General features: G+C 39.4%; 1 protein-coding gene across 1 annotated transcript in view; it reads right to left on the bottom strand.

Moving 5' to 3' along the window:
• The window catches only part of LOC144823645 (transient receptor potential cation channel subfamily V member 6-like), a 198,730-nt gene that overhangs the window by 78,888 nt on the left and 100,810 nt on the right, over positions 1-19,032 (bottom strand). Inside the window, exon 4 of the mRNA XM_078682333.1 lies at positions 5,609-5,749. Within this exon, the coding sequence (XP_078538459.1) occupies positions 5,609-5,749 (141 nt within the window). The remainder of the gene's footprint in view (positions 1-5,608; positions 5,750-19,032) is intronic.

Below are 19,032 nucleotides of genomic sequence, written 5' to 3' on the forward strand. Positions count from 1 at the left end.
TGTGCTGAGATCTGCGCTGTTCCCAGACAAGTCCGGTCTTGTCATTGGCTTTGCCTCTGCTGCTGCAGGTGTCACCCAGGGTCAGGCACTCATTCAGGCTCCGTTCCTCAACTACTTCAGCACTCCAGAGTTATTTGGTGGCACTAAACTTGCGGTCGCCACAGTATAGCGAACAGCAAGTGGCTAAAACAGTAAGGGGCGGGGAGTCTGTAGCTGTAGGGGCTCGCCTGTGGACAGTGACTAACCCAGTTGCCCCCCACAACCCCCCTCACACTCACTGCTTGATGGATGTGCACCACTCATTGTAGCTCACTGTAGCTCTCTATCCAAGAGTGGCGAGTGCCGGAGTTCCGCCAGAGGGCCGACACTGGGCTCCCTCCGGTTGTACTTTGCCATGTCCTCCTGATCACCTAACAAGCCTCGGGACCCAAGCACAATGTTTTTCTGGGTCGGGCTGGCTGGCCATTACGGCTCTGCGGCTCCACTTGGCACATTCATTGTGGCACCATCGTGGTGACGGGGGTTGGGGGTTAGGCAAATTCGGCAAAGCTCTCCACTAGACCCTTCCCTCTCTGTGGGGGGGGGGGTCTAGTGGAGCCCTGTCGTCCATGGTTTACGGTTAAGAGCTCTGCCCGCTCCCCGCTGCTTCATGCTGCTTCATGCCACTTCTGCATGACAGAGAAATTGTGAAATGAGAAAATATGCGCAAGAAATAAATAAGGTTAGCGGTAAAGAGATGAGTAGGTAAAGGAAGGAGACTGCCCATAAAAGCATGGATGTCATTTAGCAGTTGCCAGGGGTCACAGCTGTGACCCCTGGTCTCAGAGGTGGCAAAATCAGTGCCAGGAACACATTTGGCTTGTCCTTATGGACTTCCTTTGGGTCTTGACTCTTTGTTTTCTGCCATTTTTTTTATCTCAATTAGTATAATAATAATAATACAGTACAATTAGCTGGAATATGTCTTAATTGTATGCTGAGTGCATGCTTGCAGGTGGGAGAGTCTTCACATAAGTGAGGGAGTGTGAACGTGTGCTTTTGTGTAAACACCTGTGACTGAGTGAAAGTAAAGGTCAAAGGGTGTGTGATGTCACTTCTGCTATACCTGGCATTTTGGTGAATTGACCTCCATTCATAGAAGGAATAAAACATTGGGGAATGGTAGTCAACAAGAAGGACTATGGGCAAAACAAATTTGCATAGAGGTACACAAATTGAAAGGTACTGGCAAAAGTGAAAAACCATTACATCCAATAGACTGAAAATGAGAAGGTTATAGTAGAATAATGGAAAAAAAGTTAAAGAAAATGGGCAGGTATGGTCTCAGCATTATTTTTGCGGAGCTAGCTCTAATGCACTGTTACAGTAATTCAATGCTGTAGATTTTGTCTGATACGCACAAGCAATGAAGCAGAACCACTGGTGGACACATCCGATCCAATCCCAAAACAGACAGGACAACCGCCAAACCTAGACAGGTATAGTCATAATTATATAACTTTTTTCCTCTTGTGGACTCCTCCTCCCAGAAGACTGCTTTATGACCTCACACACTAACGGTGAGGCATACCTCTTTGTGGAATGTGTGCACTGCACACTGAATTGTTGATCTGTAATGTTTCCTTATTGCTTGTTGGGAAACCTGAATATGTTTATAAGTTTCATCCACACTTGTTACATACCTTGTGTGCTTCTTCACATAATGTATTTCATGTAGAGATTATACTATTAAATGATCCGCAAAAAGTCTGGACAAAGGTCAAAGAGTTTAATGGCCAAAGTAGGAGAATTCTGACCTGTATGATACCGGAAGCACAGTGGGCCACTCATCTGACGGAGTTATACAGGGGACCTTTAGGTTTAGATGGCCCTCAGCACATCTATGGGCAAACCCTCCCAGCCAACTGGTTCTCAGTGAAGGAAGTTAAGGCAGTTATTGAGAGAATAAAACTCTCTTGTGCTGCTGGTCCTGACAAAGTCCCGGCGGTAATAATTCAAACAAATAGTGTTTGGTGGGCTACAATTTACTCTATCTTGTTTAGTTGGGTTGCAGGGTCTAGCCTTTACCCCTTTACCTGGAAGGGGGCTATTGTGAAACCGATTTTCAAAAAAGGGAGCGGTACAGACCCAATCCATTACAGGTTTATAAGCCTCTTGGATATTTCATTAAAGATATTCTCCAAGATTATTTTAGCCAAACTTGAAGAATGGGCCACTGAAACTAAGAGAATCCCTTTAGAACATGGGGGCTTTCGGGAGAGCCATTCAACCATAGACCACTGCTTTGCTTTGTGGGCTATTATTCGAAAGGCAGTGGAGGAAAATCAAAGACTGTGCAGTTGCTTTGTAGATTTCCGGACAAGCTTTGATTCTGTTGACAGGGCTATTTTATGGGGAAAACTTGCCGCTTGCAAATTACCACTACACCTTCTTGGGGCTCTTCAATCCCTGCACTCTGGCAATTGGGCTCAGGTCGAGTTAGACAAGTCAAGACGGTTGTCCCAAAGAATCTCTATCGACAATGGCCTGCGTCAGGGGTGCGTTTTAGCACCCCTACTTTTTAGTCTATTTTTGGCCGACCTCCCAACAGCTATTTCCCAATCAAAGTCTTTTTTGCCTGAAATTGGGGATCATCATATTGTTTGTCTGCTCTATGCAGATGATTTGGTATTAATGGACTACACTCCAATTGGTCTGAAGAGGAAACTCAGCCTCTTACAGTAAGCAGAACAAGCTTCGTATTAATCTGTAAAAGACGAAAATTATGATTTTTGGGAAGAAAGTGCAGAGTTTTTCCTGGTATCTTGATTCTCAGGTGGTGGAACAAGTGGATCAGTATAAATACCTGGGTTTAACTTTAGGAAATATCTGAATTGGGGCGCGCCTTGGGTTTGCCTCTAGGCAGAAGGCCCTTTTGCAGGCAAGCTGTTTATCTGGATTCAATGGTAGATTTGGGGGCCTATCCCATATCCCGTTATTAAAGGCCTATGAAGATTCCACCAATAGGCCTGTATGGAGGAGAGATATTTTCCCTTGATCCAACCTATGAATGGGACAGACTGGAAGGGATAGTGCTTAAAAGACTTCTATCACTCCCACAAGGTACCATGGTCCAGGCCATAAGGAGAGAGTTCAGTCTGGTATCTTGGAACATGGCGGCCGCCACTCGGGCTCTAAGATACTTTAACACCCTGATGGAGAATGAAGAGGTGGCTAAAGTATCCAGATTGTGCTGGGAAGAGAGCCAAAGCAGCGAAAGGATGTGGGCATAGGCCGTTAGAACCAGAATGACTGCAATGAAGAATCTCCATTTAAATAGTGGTACAGTCACATCTTGGCTTACTTTTCAAGGCAAACGTGAATTGAGAGAATCTGCTGCTGTGGTGTCACAACAATGTGATCTATTATATTTAAGGAAGAAATCATCTATTAGCTTCCCGTTAGCTTCACTTGGACAGGACTGTGTTTCCCTTACTTATCACAGTTACCAGATCCAGGTTGAGAAAAGAAATCCTAAGGGTTCGGGTGGGATGTAATCCAATCTATTCATCCCACCCATATAAGACAGGGGTGCAAAATAATAGTAGTCTATGTCCCTGCCCTTTGAAAGCCAAATGCACTATTACACATATTCTTATGGACTGCGCTTTTTATCTTGCAAATCGGATCAAGTTTTTAAGACCTTTGTTTTTTAGATATAATGCTCTTCATAGGAACAAGGCGGTGGGGTTACTGTCTGAGATGCGATATTTAGATGTGGCAGTTGGGATTGCTCGGTTCTTACGATCTGTTAAACAGAATTTAAAAAAATGAAATGTAATGGGCATGGGGCGGTGAGGAGGGGGGTTCATTTAAAGGTTTTAATTAATGTGTGCTTTTTTTAGAATATTTTATGGACAATTGCCTAAAGAAACTTGTTTTTGAACCTACTAATAAAAGTATTTGGGTCCACCTGAAGGCTATTTTAACTTTCCAACTACTTCCTGACCCCTTATAAATCCTTAGGACTACAATACCAGTACAACCCCTACAAAAGTGGGGTTGAGTCCGTCCGGCAACAATAGCTGTGCCAGACGTAGGACTCATCGATCAAGCCTGCCACACATTTTGTGTGGGTCTGACTCCTTTTTCAAAAATAAGGACTATTTTCCCTGGTAGAAAATGGGTAGTGCAAGAATACATCCCTCCTGGTGGGACTTCTCCTCAGCATTAGTGTTAAAAAAAACATCCAACACCTATAGTCTGTGAGATGCCTAACATGGCATTCAAATTTAAAACATCCAACTCTCATATATATATGTTCTATGCTGCAGGCCTTAAACAATTCTTTCCACTGAATACACTAAACATGATAACTGCCTCCATCATATCATGTGTCATGCCTGCCCCTCTTACGCATGCTATTTTCACCCCACATCTGAAGACACATAATACAGACTGTTAAATGTTGGATGATCCTGGAAAAGAAGGTGAAGTGCCAGCTCCAGGGACATGCAGAATTAAATCATCTCCATGAGCACTAGTTTTTGTTTAGATCGAAAATGGCCACCAACAGAGACTTAGGTGAAACTAGGGAGGAATTGCGTTGCTCTATAGATAAAGACTGGTTCTGATTAGATTTTGATAAGTTAGGAAAATGGGCAAGAATAACCGGCACATCCTCTATTGGTTGGAAGACCGCTATCTCGTTTTCATTGGAACCAAGAAGATGACCATCCTGGTGGGTGACAGCAAGCCAAAATCACTACCCTTTGATTTGTTTCTGGGTTAGGACTTCAACCCCACCCTACCAGGAGATAATCTTTGACCTTGACTTGTCATTCTTGTAACAAGTCAACACAGTGTTAAAAGGCATCAATCTCCCAGGTAGGCCTGGTCTGCAAAATACTTACACTACTCCAAACTAATCAGAGTTGGCTGACAGTTATTGCCAACATTAAATTCAAGGTTATTTACACTGTTCACAAAGCTTTCTGCGAAAAGCATCCCAGCAAGAATCCTCTTTTCATCTGCTAGCTTGATCCAGCTATGTTTATTCACACTTATTAATGACGAAATCAGATTCCTAGGATTAAGGTGCAAGACTATCGAACAGCCTCAAACATTCCCTGCAACCAAACGCAGAAGCATTCATTTCAGAAAGTACCTGGAAAACTGAATAATTTGACATACTTTTTAAATGGACCATCTGGACTCTCCATGGTTGTGGAATATTAACTATGGGATTCACACTATCTGATTGGATGAGTTCTCACCCACACACTGCTCTTTCATGGTATTGGACCATTTTCGTATCCTAGTCTGTGTTCTAAAATAACCGAAAGGCTACATGTTTGTACTGTAAACCGCCTTGATAAATAAATACGTAAAGAAGAAAGAAGTAGTCTGATAATTTATACAGGAAACATGAGTTTACTTTCTGGTGTAGGTAATACAGCAACAATGCACAATTCAAGATTGACATTCAGCAGTTTGTGTTGCCTTTTTAGGCATTATATCAAACTCTCAATGAAACTGAAACTAGACATTCAACAGTAAAAACTATGATGTATTTAATAATCTGTTCTACCTTCATGCCAGTGTAGGTACTATGATCACTCTCACATACCAAAGTAGATGATGTTCTGCGGCCCTCGTTTGAAGAAGGTTCCAGTAGCTCGTGGTGATGACACGTTTGCTCCCCTCCCAATAAGCTCCTTCACAATCTTTACGTTCTGGTTCAGTACAGCGATGTGAAGGGCCATTTGTCCTACATTTCCAAAACAAAGACTAAATTCAAACATTGAAGGCTGAAGGTGTAAAATGACTTTTTCTTCACTCTTTCCACCCACAATGAGTTTACCCTAAGAATACGTTGTAAAAGTACTTAAAATAAGAATTATTAATCATTACTTTCCTATATTCCTACCTCTACATGGGTCAAGTTGGTAACTTTGCAAGGTGGAAAATAGCCATTCCTGCATGCTGCCATATTACTATGTGATCATCCGAAAAATGGTCATCCTCTTTTTTAAATACTGCCACAAGCAATAAAGTGTTGATCTTCACATGCCTACATCTGCTTCCGAAATTAGGATCTGATTCTGACACATTCTAATTTTCATATTTCACATTCAATTTAATTGTCAACGTATTAGTTAATCGGTAAAAAGAAAAAAATAAAGAATGTTACAGAAATTATTTCTATAAATTACAATAAATAACATTTATGGTTTGACATTTTCCCTGCAACCCTCTGATTGCAAACCATTTACTTCCTAGTCTTCACCAACTGAGGAAATCATTTAACAAGATTTTTTTTTGTTTACATACTTTAGTCAGTTACAACAAGCTGCACAATACTTTCAATGTATTTTGACATCACATGCAACTCGATCAACAGTTGAGACTCCAGCCAAGCTCCCCAGTTTGGCAGGCAATATTATTTATTTGAAAAAAAGCTTTCATTAAGTCTTTCGCTCTTGATATCGCAAATCATGCACGTGTTTAGGATACGTGCTTAAGGTTAGATTCACTGTAGAGTGTTTTAAAAACACACACCGTAGCTTGATATCCTACCTCCTCGCTAAAGAGAAAAATACTGCAACATTTGAGGATTGTTTATTTGTTGCTGAATGGTCACTATTCGAAGCGTGTTCAAAAGAAGGCTTCACTAATTGCAACTATTGAAATCACTAACTTATTTTATGTTTCACATTTATAACAGCATTCTTTTCTATTAATAAATGCCTGTGATTTTATGAAGTCATTTAAAAAAAATAAAGGGCCTCATTAGGATTTTGGTTGGACTGCCACTGACTGGCGACATCTAGCTGAGTAGTCCGACTGCCGCATTATGATGTGGTCTGTCGGACCGCATTGATTAGAGGGACCATCGGACGCTTTCGGCGGGCTCAAGGAGTCTTTCGGTCAGATCATATTCCCTACAATTGTGGCGGTGCTTACTCTGGCACCGCCGCAGGGACTATGATGTCCATTTCCGACAGCCTTTCCATGGCGGACCAACAGCCATGGAAAGGCTGTCGGAAAGGGACTTTGAGGGCCCCTAGCAGGGCCTCTGCTTTGATGCCTGGGGGGCACCTGTGGTGCCCCCGCAAACATCCATGCCTTGTGTGCCAGGCACCAATTGGTTTCAAAACATCCCTTTTGCCATTGCGCCTTGTGCTCTGGTCCTTTTTGGGGACTGCAATGGAAAAAGCCATGATTCCAACGGCCCACACTGTGGTGGCATCATAATTTGACATGTGGGACCGTCAACTACTTGACAGCCTGTGCCAATCGAGCTGCGATGGCGGTCAGACGAGCGTCCGACTGCCATCGTAATCGGTCCCATAATACTTTGGTAAGGGCTTTCACGATTCAAAATTATCCTTCTTTAGTAAGAAAAGTATAACGTTTTAATTTTATCAACAGTTCAATAATTACTACCTACAAATGAGGACAGTAGCCTGCATAAAATGAACAATGCAAAAATGATAAAGCAGATCATTTTTTATTAGAATTCAAATAAATAGTACTAAAATGTCAAATATTAGAAGACATTATCAAAAATCCAATTCAATAAAAGCCATCTGGAGGCATTTTTAAAAGATATATTATCATACCTTAAAACTACCTGCTCATAATTTCAGCTTGTCATATGTGTTAACACTTAAATATGTTAAAATCTAAACATTTCAATTTCCATGTGCTTGCAGCCTAAGTTAGATGGTAAAATGGGTGTGAAAACACAATGGAAATGTAAGTATTTGAGTTAACTGCATTCTTAACAGTCACTCATCTGTCCATGACCTGGGAACACATATTATCTGATCTCTAGCCCTAACCTAAATATTGCCCTGTAATAGTTTGGATTGGATTTAAAGACCTGCAATACAGTTTCTATGAATTTGACCACAGTGTCCCATTTTTAGTTCTGCCTATTGAGACATCTTTAACTATCTAACCAGGCTGTTAGTATCAGTAAACAATATAACTTACATACATATAGGCGATTTTCATCCAGGGTCTTTGCCTACTGGTCCATTAAATTGTCATTCACACTTTCCATCGACCATATCTTACATCACGGGACACTGGAACAGCCCACTTCAGTCATTGGCTCCCTTCTATATGAATGAAAGCATTGTGATTGCACATAATGTTCACACCTGCCTCCAAAACAGTGTTTCAGTGGAAGGGCTACCGGGCGAATGTGTGTGATTTAAAAAATATGTTTTCCTTGTAAATGTATATTTTTGTTTAGATATTCTGCTACCAAGCCCTTACTTCAGCCTACAGTAGGCAACATCCTGCACAGGCACTGGTAGCTTTCAATGCAGCAGCTTTGCTATAGATTTCAATATTTAAGCAGCAGAGAAGTCATCTCAATAGCCACGAGGAACCTAGAGGGGCTAATTCTCTTTACCCTTATTTTTTTTGCTGCATCAGTACTGACATATAGCTCAGGGCAGCATATATGTTTACTAGCCATAACGTCCTGCTTCAGTAGCCACTCTCTTGTACAAGGCAGATATCAGTGTTGGGGTCTGATCTAAGGTTAAGCGCTAAGTCATGTGCTGGGCATAGCTCTTGGCAAGCAACTAAAATTCTTATTTTGGCTTCCCTGTTTGATACTGAATTGGCTCTATTCAACAGAAGTTCTCTGCTACAGATGCTATCAGAAATAGAGGATTTAAGATTAGTAATAGGTAAAGATATTGTGCTGGTATGATTATAATGCTAAAATCTCGATTTGTTCCCCTGAGGCTTTCTCTAACCCTGAGTTGGAGGACGTATGGTCCATTCCTGAATCCTTATTGCCTGGCCATATTAGATCAGATGGGCGGGGCTTGTCCTTCTTGCATAATCTGAGAATGTGAGATTTTGTGCTATTGAATGGCAGATTCCCAGGTGATTCTCCTGCCTCTTTACTTAACCTTTCATGGTCCACGTGGGCACTCACTGATTGACTATATGGTGGTAACCTCTCAAATCTTTGGTGCACATACGCAATTCAAGGTACTGCCTACAAACAGGATGATCATGGAGTTCCATCAGTGGATGTCAACATGGAACTTGAGTTGCTGGAACCTTGGAATAGAAGGGATGATAGCATTTTATATAATAGAATTAATGGGCACACTCTCCGGTCCTATGTTTTAGGAGAATTGTTGAAAATGCGTATCTGGGCCCTAGTCAGGAAAATTCCATCTCGAGGTTCGAGAAGATATTGGCCCTAATTAGAGCATGCGGAAGCAAAATGCAAGTTAGCAGCACTAATCCTTTAGTGGCTAAATCATGGGAGGTAAAAAAAAATTATCGTAAGATTAATGGCCTAATAAGAGAACAAGTTAAGCAGTCTTCAATGACCAGAGAAAGGGAAATTAATAGATTAAAACAGTCAAGAAAAAGAAAACTAGCATCGGAGCATGGAGGGATGGAAGATGTGAATTGGATAAAATTAAGAGAGGTTGCACAGTCCGGTGATACACATAAATATTGGGCTTTAATAGCAACATTTTGTGATGGCAGGACTAAAGCAAAACCTATTTTAATATCTGATGTAGAATGGACCATATACATCTCTCAGTTATATGCACTAAACTTCTTGGCTGGGTTGAATTCAGACTTTGTCCTTGACTCCTTGGTGGAGAGTGATTATGGCCCACCTTTCTGTAATGAAATAGAGGGCTACATTAAAGGGGCAAGGTATTCAGGTGCGATGGGTCCTGATGACGTACCAATAGTTATAGTTAAACAGGACGGCGTAGCATGGGCACAATTCTTGTGTCTGGTATTCTCTTATTGCTATGAACATGGGACTATTTCATCCCCCTGGAAGGGAAGTATTGTGGTCCCATTATATAAAAAGGGACCAGAAAACTCCCCTTGCTAGCTTTAGGCAGATCGCATTATTCGATGCGCCCAGAAAATTGTTAGCCAAGAGTATACTCCTCCACCTTCAAGACTGACCTTTTGGAAACAGTTTTGTCCCAGCACAGCAGGGCGATTTCCATAAATATAGTGGCACCCTAGATAACATTTCCCCCTCCAAACTTAAATTGAAAAAATACCCAATGAGCAAGGGTATGCCGTTATATGTGGCTTTTATAGATTTCTTCACCGCTTTCGACCGAGTTGATCGGGGGACACTGTGGAGAAAATTGGCCGGTATAGGGATTCCCATGCCCCTGCTTACCTTAATTATCGCATTGCACTCCTCTACTTGACTCAGATCCTGATGGGAGGAAACCAGGGCCTGTCAAGTAAAATAGAGACCCACAATGGGCTGAAGTAAGGGTGCCTATTGGCTTCTCTTCTCTTTTCTCTTTATATTAATGATTTGCAGAGTAGGGTAGGGTTTTGTCAAGGGGACCCCCCAAAACTAAATGCAATGAAGCTGATGGAGCAAGGTGATGAGCAAGATTTTGTTCAAACTTGCGAAGTTAATTTCTCATAATTATAACAGAATTAATAAAGCATGTGGTGAAATAACTAATCAACCTAGTTTAAAAATGCATTCAATAGTACACGCCGGTTAACTAATGTGCTTTTATGTCGCAAACGCAAAGAAGAAATAATAAACTAACCTTGTCTATTGTCTTTGTCAGTATAAAATGTGGCTGTTTAATTAATGGCATGTGCTTATTTTGTGTGCTTATGTTATGTCTTTTCTGTGATAAGAATGCATAAAGAGTTCCTGCAGTTCCTAAAGGAATGGTAGATATGATGCTGCTTAATTGTGCTTCAGCTAGGTAACTTAATTAACGGGATTAATTAGTAAAGGGGGTGATTAACAGAATGGGTTTCAGTTCTTTAATTAATTGATGTCTTGTGTTTGTTTAATAATAGTTTCCGAAGTGAGGCCTAGAAGTGATTTGACAGACAGAGTCGCAGTCGAAAACTTGTCCAGAGCGATGCTTTGCACATGCGCAGCTGTGAAGACTTTTACTGCAAATTCTTCATAATTTGGAAAAGCAGACATTCAGCTGAATTAAATGTGCTCTCGGAGAAAAGCTCAAGGACAGGAACTTGTTATGACTGCCAAGGCTAGGAAGTGATTTTTGAAACTCCAGGAAAAGTAACAATCCTGAGGAAGCTAGAAGATGTTAAAGTGAGAAACAATAGGGCTTATGTGAAGCCTAAACATGGTCAAAATGGGAGGTGACCTAACAGTGGACTGACATGGCTCAGCCAATGAGAGGATTGGATTTTTACGAAAGAATGCAAAAGTTGTTAGTTTAGCTAGAAAGAAAGGTATAAAAGCTGACCTTTGGAGTGGAGCAAAAGCTCTTGCTGCTTGCCATTCCTGATTGAGGTGACATGCTGTCGGACTTTGGCGCACGTAAGGACAGCAGACTTTAAATGATCTTTTCCTTTCTAGGTGATGAGAGAATCAGACAGGGAAATAGATTTAGGGAATGGAAACCGTTATTCTGCTATTAATTCATGTTTTTGATCTTGATTTGAAAGTGTCATTATTTTAATTATTTTCCTCACTAAAATGCTGCTTTCTTGATTGCTTATTACATAAAGATTTTAAACGTAAATGACTTTTCCTTTATGAATAATCAAGGTTAATAAAAATTAGATTTGAAATGACAAGCTGGTCTTGTTAATTCATGATCTAGTTACCATCAGTTGATTCAATCGCCTTCAGTGGCTTGATTATAAATGATAAATGTTTTAAAACCATGGTGAAAACAGTTAAACTGCAGTTGTATATAATAGTGTAAATAGTATAAGTGTAGATTTAATAATCAGGCCACAGGATTCAGTCGCTCAAAAATTGTCTCATTGGTGTCATGGGCCTTCATATGTGTTTTATGATTAATAATGTTGAGTATTGAGGTAATAGGTAGTGTTATTGAGACAGTTTTCCAATAGGAGCGCTGGATCAATGCCTTGGTAGCAGAGTTCGGTTACTATGGTAACTGACATGTTACATGGTAATTACATAGGATCGATGTTTAACATATGTTGAGTTTGTTAAGTTGTTATATGTAGTCGAAAGGTTTTTTCCAGCAGTGTGAAAATTCCTAGTTGTGCCGGCAAGAGAAGTGTGACAGGTGAAGTTACACAGTACATTTGTTCTGTTTCAAAATAGTGGTATCGCCGTATATCACTAGTGTTGTGGACGTACAGCACAAGTTTAGGGATTTTAGGTGTGTAAGGTAGAATGCATAGTGAGGATTGTCTATGAAATTGTAGCTTTCGAGTATAGGGACTTGGAGCCTGTTTTAAAACTCACTGTGAAAAGAGTAGTAGAATTTATCTAAGCTTGAGTGAAGGGTAAGGAAGCGTCGTCTATCTTACTAGCGAGAGAGAATTTCTATTGGTGGGTTAGAGTCCTACTAAAGATTTTATGTATGCTTGGTTAGGGATTTTTCCGTATGAATGTGCGTAAATGATTTGTAATATATGATCGAGTTAAACTTTGAATTGTCTCTAAGGAGGTGTAAAATGTCTCTGTATGTGCATTTAGAGGGAAACGAGTTCGTTATTACTTGCTAGAAGGGTAGAGTAGCCTTACTTTATCGACGAATTTAAATATTCTGTGACAATAGCGTTGTCTATTTCACGTGAAAAGAATACTTGAATGACTGAAAAAGCTATCACTTTATTTAGCGAAACAGACAAATGGTTTGTTTTTTGTGTAGTTATTAACGGAATTCAATTGAAGGATTTGTAAATATGGCGCTTTGAAATTTTTTGTAAAGGAGGTGTCAGTTTAAGGAGCGGTGCGAGTGACAGAGAAGCTGCAGCGGCAGCATACGTCACAAGAGTCGCGCTGTGATTGGCTAACATACGTCACAGTCTGCGCACAGATTGGTTCACGTGACTAAGACAAGCTTACAGCTAATTGGCTCTTCCTGAAAGCAGTAATTGTATTGGTTGAGCAGAACAGTGACGTAGCTAAACCTGATTGGTTTGTTGGTGAGTTTCGTGCACGGATTGGTTGGTGTCGCGGAATAACAACTTCCTTGTTATAAGTTGTTATGATCTTTACCGAAGTAAGGGAAATTATTTAAAAACATGGATTATTATTTCAAGAAAGAGAAAAAGAAGCTTTCATGGTTTCAGAAATTGAAAAATAAACTTAAACCTGAAAAGAAAATTGCAACGCGAGGTGGAAGATTAATTCATAAGTACAAAACACCTGCAGCGTATATATTAGGTGAATATGGTTATCATACTTGTCTTTGGATTGAGAATTGGATGAAATATACCGAGAATGATGGTGTATTAGCATGGCCAGAAGATGGATCTTTTAACATGGCAGTTTTGAAAAACTTAAGAGAAAAAATGATGATACTTGTACCAAAGCCTAGACCTACTCAATTTGAAGCTCTAGTTGAATGGGAGGATGAAATGTTTGAATTACAACGAGAAAGTAGAGGAGTGTCAAGTAGTACAGGACTAGATCTTAATAGAGAAACACATCAGGATAGAATGCGTCGATGGAGAAGTGCAGACATGTGTGATGGTTTGTACCCAGTGAGACTAATTGATGAGGTAACTGGGCAAAGGAGTACTCAAAAGAAAAATAATATTAGTGAAGAAAATGAGATGGAAGATGCAATTTTAGAAGAAATTTATACTAGAAATTATTGATGAGTTGTCTCCTAAAACAAATTCGAATAATGGAAAAACACCTGAAAGAGTAGAAACAAGATGTAGGTCAAATATATCAGGAGAAAATAGAAATTATGCTGACACCCCAGTCCATAGAAATGAAACAACAGTACATGAAACCCCAGTTCAGAGAAATGTAACTCTAAATAGAAAAAGAACAGAAAGGTATGAGGAATTACCGAGTACCTCAGAAAATATTTGTTCTACGAATGAATTAATACAGCAGTTAACTAAAAGCATGGAAGCAGTAACAGTACCAGTAACGATTGGGCCTGTTCATCCAGTATTTGATCAAAAAGAAATTAGACATTCAGCTTTGACTATTCCACTAAATTCAGAAATACAGAAGGTGACTGAAAAATGTTATTCAGATCTGTCTGAAATTCATCGAGAGAAATTAATGATGCCTGACTTAACTTTTAATCTAAGTTTGTCAAGTAAAACTCCATCTGGTGCAGAATCTGACTCTGGAACTCCGGAAAAGAGTCCGAATAAAATAGATTTAACACAAACCCCCGAATGTAAATTACTTGATGTTGCAAAATTGAAAGCAGATTTGGAGGAATTAATAATTGGAACGATTGGAACTGACAGTTTGAAGGCATATCAGGATGATGAATTATTATTTATTTGCAAAAGCATAACTTGGAAAACTAAAAATAAATATGATCAATTAGAGGAGATGGCTGCTGAATTAGAAGTAGATTTGAGTAAGCAAAAGAATATGCTTAAACATTACAGGGTGGATTTCTCTGAAAAAGACATTGAGAATATGAACACCACAGGAAGAATCATTCATATAAAAGACTTAATTGTGGTTTTGAGAAAATGGGGTGATTTAGCTAAATGGAGAGTAAAATGGACAAAGAAAAGAGATGAAGACAGAACAAGTTTAGCTTTTCCTGTCAGAGAAAAGAAAGAGGAAGTGGAAGTGGTAAACGAGTTACCAATGAGAGAAATACCAGGAGGTGGGTATGTGCACGTCCCATGGACGAGACAGGACATTTTAATGTTCACAAATGATTTTCCTCGATTTAAGAGAAAAACCTGTAGAATGGTATCGACAGGTAGACAGATTTGTGAAAGTTTCAAAAGTTTTATGGGTTGATCTTGATGGATTCTTTGACATAGTTGTCCCATCAGATCTTTGGGCAGAATGTAAAATTACTATAAATTGGCCTAAAGAAGAATACCCTCGACATTTGGTAACAGGTGCTCCTTCACCAGAGGTAATGAGAAAGTACGATCAGGTAATTGTGTTTTTGAAAAACAAGATTCCCCCAAAAGAGATAGATTAGGTTAAAATAGATAGAACAACCCAAGAGCCAAAAGAATCAGTACATTCATTCTAAGAGAGACTACTGCTGGTATTTAAACAATACAGTGGTTATGAGAATTTAAGTGAAAAGGATATGAGCCATTTCATATACAGATTTGTATATGGCTTAAGACTTGAAATTGGTGAAATGATAAGAACTGGAATAGTTGGTTGGCAATCAAACACAGTAGATGATATCTTGAGAAAAGCAAAATATTGTAGTGATGAAATAGATGCTAAACAAAAGAAGCTAAGAGAAAAAGCTATGTGGGCACAGGTAAAAGTGGCTGAACAACAAATTGCAAATCTGGGAAATAAAAATGTTGATCAGAATCAAGGAAAATTTAAAGGTAATTATAATAAGCCAAAATTGATGGGAAATATAGAAGAGTTAAAACAGAAACTCCCATGTTTTAATTGTGGAGAAATTGGACACTGGAAGCGCGAGTGTAAGAACCCGCCCAGAAATTAAAAAAAAGCATCATTAAATCCACAGATGCAGAATGAGATAAATCTGCAGCAACAGCTATAGCGACAGGAAGTGAATCAGCAAAGTCAGATACCACAACCGCCACTTCCAAACTGTGTAAATGTGCAGAGATACAGTGCAGAAACAGGATTCAGCGGAGGTGAACAGGTAAACAGACCACCAAGAGTAAATGTGTCGAATGTGTCACAACAATATTGGTTGAAAGAAGATGGTGGGAGTGAATCTGATGATTACTTCTGAAGGTGCCTGAGAAAGGAGGAAGAGTGTGTGCTTGGAGTCACTCTTGAGGTAGATCAGTCTGGTCCATTTGTGAATGGTAAAGTAAATGATGTAGAAGTTACTTTACTAGTGGATACAGGTGCTACCCGTTCTACTGTTAGATCAGTGGACATAGAAAACCTCACTCTCTCTGCTGAAAAGATCCAGGTAGTAGGTGTAGCTGATCAGCAAATTAAACCAGATCTAACTGAACCAGTTGAAGTTGAAATAGGTAAATTTAAAGACAGCCATAAATTTATAGTTTGTAATAGCAGTCCTGTTAATCTTTTAGGTAGGGTTCGGTAGGGATATTCTTTGTAAGATGAATTGTAAAATATATTGCTCACCGGATGGTATTGAGCTACAAATTCCAGAAGAAGATGGGCTTTACAGATTAACAATGTCAATGGTTCAGGCAGAAGAGAGTAAATTATTTCCTGTGTTTGACAAGAATAATTTACCTAAAGAATTAAAAGACACAGTGAATGTTAAAATTTGGGATTTCACTGGAGATGAAATGGGTCTGATGAAAAATGTAGATCCAGTAAAAATATCAGTGAAACAAGGAGCAGATTATCCAAATATTCCACAGTATAAAATGAAAGCAGAAGTGATTGAAGGAGTAATTCCCGTAAAAGATAAATCATAAAACAAGGTGTTCTAAAAGAGATAGAGAGTAGCCCATGTAATTCACCGATTATGGGAATTAAAAAGCCAAACGGAACTTTCAGGATTGTTCAAGACCTGAGAAAGGTTAACAAAATTGTTGTTTCATGTTGCCCAATTGTATCACACCCAGCAGTGATTTTATATCAGATTCCGCATGCTGCAGAATGGTACACGGTTATTGATTTATGTAATGCATTCTTTACTGTTCCATTGCATCCAGATAGCCAACAAATTATTGCGTTCAAGTTCAAAGAGCGTATCCTAGCATGGTGTCAAATCCCTCAAGGGTACACCGAAAGTCAATCTATTTTTAATCAATTGCTAAAGAGATCCTTGGAAAACCTAGATATACCTGGAAAATCTACGTTAGTGAAATATATTGATGATCTCCTTGTGGCTGCAAAAAAAAGAGATAATTGTGTTACAGATACCATTACTCTTTTAAATCATCTGGCAGAAGAGGGACATAAAGTATCTCCTGCAAAATTACAGTTTTGCAAACAAGAAGTAAAATATCTTGGTCACAGAATTGCAAAGGGAGTCAGACAAGTGACAACAGAAAGAATAAAAATGATTCAAGCAATGCAACCTCCAAAAACACAGAGACAGGTTAGAATGTTTCTGGGAATGGTTGGTTATTGTCGCCAATGGATCAGTGGATTTTCAGTAATTGCAAAGCCACTGCAGAGACTGACAAAAGCAGACATAAAAGACCCGATTAGCCTAACAGAAAATGAATTAGAAGCTTTTGAACAGTTAAAAAGAAGTTTGTGGGAAGCTCCAGCATTAGGAATGCCTGACTACGAAAAAGAGTTTGAGCTGTATTGCAGTGAAAGAGACGGATGTGCAGTATCAGTTCTGATTCAGAGACATGGAAAAATGAGAAAGCCAATAGCATATTTCTCAGCTGTTCTTGACCCAGTTGCAAAAGCATTACCAGGTTGCTTAAAAGCAGTAGCTGCAACCAGTGTGAGTTTGGAACAAAGTGAAGGAATAATAATGGGATTTCCTATAAAAGTATATGTACCACACTCAGTTGATATTCTCCTCACAAGAAGCAGAACACAACATTTGACAAACAGTAGGCTAACAAAATATGAAAAGGTTATCCTTGGTTCAGACAATGTCTAAATTGCGAGATATGTGAATTTAAATCCTTCTACATTATTAGCTGACACTTCTGAAACAGAAATCAGAGATGAGGCTGTTGATCATGAATGCCTGGATGTATTAGAATGTTGCACAAAACCCAGAAAGGACATAAAAGATGTCTCATTAGCTGAATCAGATTTTGTTTTGTTTGTTGATGGTTCATGCTTGAGAACAGATGAAGGTGTTCTGAGTGCAGCATATTCAGTGTGCACAGTTGCAGATGTGATTGAAGCCTCCTGTCTCAAAGGAATTCGTTCAGCTCAAGTAGCAGAATTGGTTGCTTTGATTCATGCATGTGAATTGGGAAAAGAGCAAAAAATAACTGTAGTGACTGATAGTCAGTATGGTTATAGCGTAGTCCATGACTATGGCCAGCTCTGGTCTCAAAGAGGTTATTTAACTTCTGCAGGATCCCCAATAAGAAACGCACAGTTGATCAAAAGGCTGATCGAAGGAATTCAGCTATCAGAAAAAATTGCAGTTGTAAAGTGTACAGCACACAAAAAAGGCGAGGATTACATAACAAAAGGAAATTCATATGCTGATGAAGTGGCAAAATTCTGTGCGAAAAATAATGTGTCAATTAATCGGGAAAAAGCAAATGAACATGTTTTGAACTCACTTATGCTAACATCTGTAGTTGAGACTTGGCAGGGAGTAAAACAGATGCAAGATGAGGCAGATGATGAAGAGAAAAACACATGGTTAAAAGCAGGTTGCAGACAGAGAGAAGAAGATGAGGTTTGGGTTTACAAAGATGACAGAGTAGTAATGCCAGACAGTATGATTTCTGACATGGCACGCATGTATCATGGTCCAGGGATTATTGGCAGAGACTCAATGATTAGATTATTTAGACAAACATGGTACAATCCAAAATTCAGGATAATTGCAGAATCCCTTTGTCAGAGGTGTCTTACCTGCCAGCAGATCAACGCAAACAGAAAAACTGTTGTGAGTATGGGAACCATAGGACGGGAGGGTGGTCCTTTTACCAGATTACAGCTTGACTTCATTGACATGCCACCACACAACAAACTCAGATATGTTTTGGTGATAGTCTGTTTGTTTTCAAGATGGGTGGAAGCATTTCCAACACGCCGCAATGATCCAATTACTGTGGCAAAATTACTTTTGAGAGAAATCATACCAAGGTATGGATTTCCTGTAACGGTCGAGACAGATCGTGGTACACATTTTGAAAATAGATTGCTACAATTGGTTTGTGAAGCACTAGACATAAAGCAAAAACTACACTGTGCTTACAGACCAGAAGCATCAGGTGTTATTGAGCAAGTGAATGGTACAATAAAAAACAGAATAGCAAAAATGTGTTTAGCAACAGGAATGAAGTAGACAGACACACTTCCACTTGTATTGATGTCTTTGAGAAGCATTCCAGATAGATAAACAGGTATGAGCCCTCATGAAATTTTAATGGGCAGGGTCATGAGGCAAGCATTTGTTCCAGTTGATAAACTGTTGACTCTTAATGATAGCATCATAATGGATTACTGTAAAAATCTAT

The sequence above is a fragment of the Lissotriton helveticus genome, chromosome 3_1 (genome assembly GCF_964261635.1).
Source record: "Lissotriton helveticus chromosome 3_1, aLisHel1.1, whole genome shotgun sequence".
In the NCBI taxonomy this organism is placed as follows: domain Eukaryota; kingdom Metazoa; phylum Chordata; class Amphibia; order Caudata; family Salamandridae; genus Lissotriton; species Lissotriton helveticus.